Source organism: Hermetia illucens, chromosome 1 (genome assembly GCF_905115235.1).
Source record: "Hermetia illucens chromosome 1, iHerIll2.2.curated.20191125, whole genome shotgun sequence".
Classification (NCBI taxonomy): domain Eukaryota; kingdom Metazoa; phylum Arthropoda; class Insecta; order Diptera; family Stratiomyidae; genus Hermetia; species Hermetia illucens.
This window is the reverse complement of record NC_051849.1, coordinates 115,558,802-115,564,801: the sequence shown is the minus strand read 5'-3', so window position 1 is coordinate 115,564,801 and position 6,000 is coordinate 115,558,802. Positions and strand designations below refer to the sequence as shown.

Genomic DNA, 6,000 nt, shown 5'->3' with positions numbered 1-6,000 from the left:
CTCTAAGAATGCAGACAGGCTATATGCACAGCTGAATGGAATTGACGCGAGGTGGGGAGTTCCGGCAGCAACCATACATCGCTGGCTGGATGAAGGGGAAAGCGAAAGGAGACAGCTTCTCCACGTGCTAACAGAAACCCTCTGGGCGTGGAAGGCGATCTTTCTTTGATGGTATTGGGAGGCTTAGCAAGACTCTCTTTGGTACTATGGATTCCACAGATGAGAAGCGAATTAATGATGGGCTGGCGGAGTTGGATGCCAAGGAGAATCGGACTTTCCATTTACTGGAGGAACAAATGAGCGCGATGAAGTCCAATTACGAATTATACAACGAGACGAGGGGGCAGGAAGCAAATGAACGAAAGCGAATCGTGTTACTCTATGCATCTTTAGCAGCAGCTTTGAATTCGACAGCGAATGCGGTGAACTTCGAGGAGCGACGGGGTGATGTAATCGAGTTCTGTTTATTAGCGCAGTTGGCAAATTCAGATTTTGCTGGACCGTCAACGAACTCTAAGAGGGATCATTGAGAGCGCGAAATATGGAAGGCTACACCCAGGTCTACTTCATAATCAGGACCTCCTAGCACTCTTGAAACAGCTTCCAAATCGGGATCCTCTGAATCTGGAGACTTTGAGTCTGGATCATCAATTGATGAAGGTTCGAATGGTGCAAAGTGGTCGCGAGCTGCTGCTCCGACTTAATGTGCCGTTGCTAGAGAAGCGATTGTTTCAACTCTTCCAAGCGTATGCTATTCCGGCGGCCCTGGATGGAGGGTTTCCTTACTACCATTTGGAAGCCGACTATTTGGCGGTTAGTACTGCCGCCCACCATTTCGCCCTGATCACTGAAAAGGGAATTAGCAAATGTACCTCGATGTTGTTGGCAGCTGATGAGACACGCTTCGCATGTGAAAAGAAAGTCCCTACCATTGTGTCGGCTGAAAGGATGTGTGTGACCAGCATTTTTGCCAAAATTGGTAATAAGGGCTGCCGTGGCAGTTGGGCTAGCCCTTGGAATGGAATAATTAAAATGAACACACGTAATTACTGCCTCTTTATCCTGAGGAAGGTAGTGGCAGTTACGCTCCTCTGCTCGCATGGGCAAGGAGAGAATAGCACCCTCAGCGAAATGGGAGTGTTGGTACTTGGAGAGCGGTGCGTTTTGCGGGCGGACGGGTTTCACTTGACGTCGCAAGATGTTGTAAAGAAAGAGGTCTTGATTCATACGGGTCAATGCTGTGTGCTGTCAACCGTTGCCGGAAGAGATTCATAAGCTCGTGCGACTTAACGAAACAAGGCCCTTGCACGTACTGAGTGCTGAAAGATTAGGTGAGCGGTGGCGCAGCGAAGGTCGGGCGGTGGAAGAGCTAGCAAGACGAGTTAAGGAGGAGTAATTCGTTCGACAACATCAGGCAGCGGGAAGACTGCATATGTACACATCAGCAGGTACACTAGGCATTATGTTCGTTATTATCATTGCAGTGGCGTTGGTGGCATATGTCAGGTGGAGGAAGACAGCAGGACGAGATCAATTGATTAAGTCAAATGCAGAAAAGGTGGCGTCTTCGGTCGACAGCCAGCAAGCAGATATATTAAGAAAAGGAACACCCTTGTCGAGCAGCAACCTGTCAAGGAGCCGTCCAGTGAAAATTGCGATTCCACCACCTTTGCCGTTGAACACACGCACAGGCACCATACAACAAGAAGGGTTAGCATCATCGAGCCAGGCTTTATCAGGGAAAAATAGTGCCGAATGTGAGCAATATCCATCTCGACGAGAAGTAGCTTCACCCAGCGATATTGGACACTGTCCACAGAAATCATCGGCATTAGAATGCTGAGTGTTTGCATAACAGCACTGACCTCTTAAACATGTTTTGAGGTAATCGTGGGTCGGCAAATGAGAATAGGAAAGTAGGTTAAGGTAGGTCTAGAATAAGCATAAGGAAATGTTAGAGTTAGTCGATTTTTAAAAGTGAACCGGCAAGGTAGGAAAAGTTCAAGGAATGTAAAGTAACGAAAATGTAAGTGTAAAGTGTAAATTAGGTGTAATAAATAATAAAATTTCATTAGAAACGGAAATACAGAGTTTGAGTGTTACAAAGAAGTGGACAGTGAAAGTGGAGGTCACGACATACACGTTGAGAGACGCTTTCGATACTCAGCCTATTAATGCAGATAGGGAGGGTACGTTGACCAATCAGACTGAAAACCCTGGTTTTGTTGCTATTTATCTTTAGCCCAACTCTACTTGCCTCTCTTACCAAATCTAGAGCCATTTGACCCGGTGAGAGAGCAAACGTTAGCGTAGTGGAGGTGTTTGAGGAAAGAAGCCATCTTTCATTGGATTCCTCCACGGCCTCCGGATCAACGTCATCGATAACAAGGAGAAATAATATCAAAATCTTATGAGATTCTACCTAGGTGCAGCACGTGGCATTTGATGCCATCATATATCACTTTAATAATAGCTATTTGTTTCGCCGGAATACTTCTCCTTCGTGGACCACTGGAGATACACTATTTGCTTACGCTAACCAAAGCTCTCTCGAAAAAGATGAAGAGCAGGTGTTCGAGATGTTCGTTGATGCATTCCAGGATTATCGTTTTTGGGATCTTGACCATTCCCCACTCTCTAGGAAAAGTCTTGGATTCCAAGGATTTGCGCATGAGAGGAAGCAGCAGATCTGCAATAACTGCAGGTACAGCAATGAACAACTCTGCAAGGAGATCGTCAAGCCCATCGGCTTTACTCTGTTTGAGCGCATTGATGGCCAATGCAGCTCAATGCTCATCAATGTTCTCAGGCGGGTTACTCAGTATATCTGCCTTCCAATCAGTGACTTTCCTTCTGGCTGGATCATACAAGCGGTCGATGTTGAAATTTAGATTTAGCAACTCCCCAGCCCTTTGAGAAGTGGCGGACGCAACATGCAAGCGAACGTAAGCGACCATCAGATGGTGATCGAAGTCGATGTCAGCCCCTTTCTTGCTATGCACATCCAGAAAACAATTCGTAAATCTAATGCTTGTCGCGAAGTTCTCAACTTGATTGCTCCTACGGCATCGATCAGTTGAAACTCAGCTAAACTTATGATAGGCTTTGTGTTTGAACAATGCGCCACCAAAGACGAGGCGAGAGAAGTTGCGGAAATCTATGAATCTCCCACCATAATAGTTACTGTCGTCAAGACCATGCTTTCCCATCCAATGTCCGAGCTAGGTGTTGTCAGATCCCACCTTGGCTCTCAGGTCACCCATCACGATCAAAATGTAGCTCGTAGGAAGCATCCTTATCCACTATATCGGAAGTGCTATTGTGATGCTTCTTAATCTGGACCGGAATCTTGCAGTTGAAAGTCTGTTAGAAACTTGAAATGCCACTATCTTAATTCGCTTAGACCCGGAATGTCCAAATTATACTGTCGGAATTCCTTCTCACAGTTAGAGAAGCGACCATTCTGAGAATTTTCGTACGCGTGCGCACATTCCAGAAACCAATCATAGTCCGTTTTCGATAGCCAAATGTCGTAGCTTTGAGGTCAGTCTCTATCCGGGAAGTTGTTTATTTTTCGGTAATAGTAAAGTTTCAAAACGTTCAAGTGGCTAGCTTGAAAATTTCGGTGCCTTTTAGTCGCCTCTTAGGATAAGTAGGAAACAATTTGAGTGTATTTGTTAGCCCCAACTCACGGGCTCACATTAGGGAGGGCGACAAATGCACTGGACAAGTTTCCCAAGGAGGCCGACGAGCGGATTACCTCAACAGGACTTGGCGCAGATCAGTAAATGAGGAATTCGAGAGTCTCGGGAAGCTGAAGCGCATTTGAGCAAATCGCGGGCGGTGGCGCGTTGTTGTGGTTGACACGCTGAACCCCACCAAGGGGTGAATGGCAACCATGTATAAGAAGGAGAAACTACACGCGGCTAAAACTAAGTTTTTAAACAAACAGTAAAGTTGAAAAAAATAATAATGAAAGATTTGAAATTGAAATTGAAAATTTGAAATTGGCTTTGGTTAGATACAAAGGATCTGTCACCAAATCTCTTATTATATGAATTTCAACTTAGACCAATTCTTCCTTTGGCTGTCCCTCTGTTCAATATGGAACTGTTTCTCTTGAGTTTACATTTTTAAGGTTTTGTTTGTAAAACAAAACCTTATTAAAATCGGTTTACTGTCTGTCCGTCTGTCTGTCTGTCTGTCTGTCTGTCTGTCCGTCACACGCATTTTTCTCGGAGACGGTTGTAGCGATTGGCACCAAATTTGGTAGAAAGGTGGGAACTGCGAACGCTCACGCATATAGTGAGTTACATCATTTTACGTCGAATTTAAGGGGGGTCCCCATATATGCAAAGGGAGGGTGTAAATTTTTTTTTCATCAAATATAGTCATGTGGGGTATCAAATTAAAGGCCTCGATTAGTACTTTTCGAAGCCAGTTTTAGTTTTGACATTTGTTGAAAAGGTGGGGGGTCCGGGGGGTTGAAAGTGGTCATTTTTTTAACGAACCCATTCTCAGAAACTACCCAACCGAAAAATCTGAAAAAAATCAGGGGGCTGTCACTATATGGTGCCTAGGCTCCGAAATACCCTCCATACCGATACCTGTTCAAATAAAGTTAATAATAGTACATCACTATAATTTTTAGTAATTGATAGGAAACCCCCCCCCCCCTTAAGTTGACCCTAGAATCACAAAACTTGGCAACAATATAGGCTACAGCATAGAACATGATCCTGCCAAATTTGGTGAAAATCGCACCATTACTAACAAAATAATACTAAGTCAAAGCTGTCGCTTCTCTGCAAATTCGAGACTATGAATGTCAATATCACTTGAAAGTGGCTATTTTCACATAATATATGCATATTTTACGTGCTACATGCTAATAGGACAAATGCACACCCAAATCTCTTTATAAAAGAAATAAAGAAAACCTTTCATACCTGAAGCGTCTAGCTTCCGGTTTCCCGACTTGTTTATATTTGATGTTGGTTAAATTGTTGGCATTTGCTAATAATATTAAACTGAGAGTGTGAAGCGTATGAGGTTGACCATTATCAACACAGGGCTTTCCATCAAATGATTTATTTAAATCGCTTTCTAGAAAATAGAGGGCAATGGAATTTTTAGCTATATTATACGGAGCTGTCGTGCACTCGTTGCTCCTCACATCTTTTCCTTTTTCTTCAGCCTTCAGTTCACAAGCGGGGTCGGCTCGTGGTGAGCGGTTTCATCATTTTATTTTATCAAATGCCTGATCAGGATATAATCGCGAGGCCTTTAAATCCCCATCCAGCGTATCAAGCCACCATTGTTTTGGCTGCTTTTTGCTTGCTTACCATTGCCTTCGATGTTCCGAACAATACTGGTTGTTGAATTCTCGCTAGCGTGAATTACGTGCCCACACCATCAAAAACGCCTATCTTACAGTTTTTTCACGATCGGTGCAAACCCATATCGATCGCGGATATTCTCATTTCAGACGTAATCAAAACGTGTCACGCCACCAGTGCATGCAACATCTTCGTCCTCATTACCGCAAGACGCCGTTCATTGTCCTTTATAGTCGGCCAACACTCAAAACTACAGATAGCGGCAGACGGACGACATTACAGTAAAATTTAGATTTGGGACGTGCGCTGATACGTCGATCACAAAGAACACCAGTTGGGGAATGCCACTTCATCCAGGTTGCATTAATACGTGAAGCAATTTCTCCATTGGCTGATAGTATTGACCCGCGATATTTAATTCGCTCAGTTCTGGGCAGGTTACTACTATTGCCAGAACTGAGCGATTTAAATATCTCGAGTGAATGCTATAAAGCCAATGGAGAACTGCGTTATGCTCCTCACATAGAGGAAAACAAAACCTTTTATACCTGAAACGTCAAGCTTCTGGTTTCCCGACTTGTTTTATTTTGTATTATGGGAATTTGAACATTAGATCAATTTACTTTTGCCTTTTACTTTGACATTTGCTGATTATGCGGTA

At 43.9% G+C, this 6,000-nt stretch overlaps 1 protein-coding gene across 1 annotated transcript in view; it reads left to right on the top strand.

Moving 5' to 3' along the window:
• Window positions 1–666: 666 nt before the first annotated feature.
• Window positions 667–6,000, top strand: part of LOC119660870 — a 146,217-nt gene continuing 140,883 nt past the window's right edge. The window contains exon 1 of the mRNA XM_038069824.1: window positions 667–979. Within this exon, the coding sequence (XP_037925752.1) occupies window positions 667–979 (313 nt within the window). The remainder of the gene's footprint in view (window positions 980–6,000) is intronic.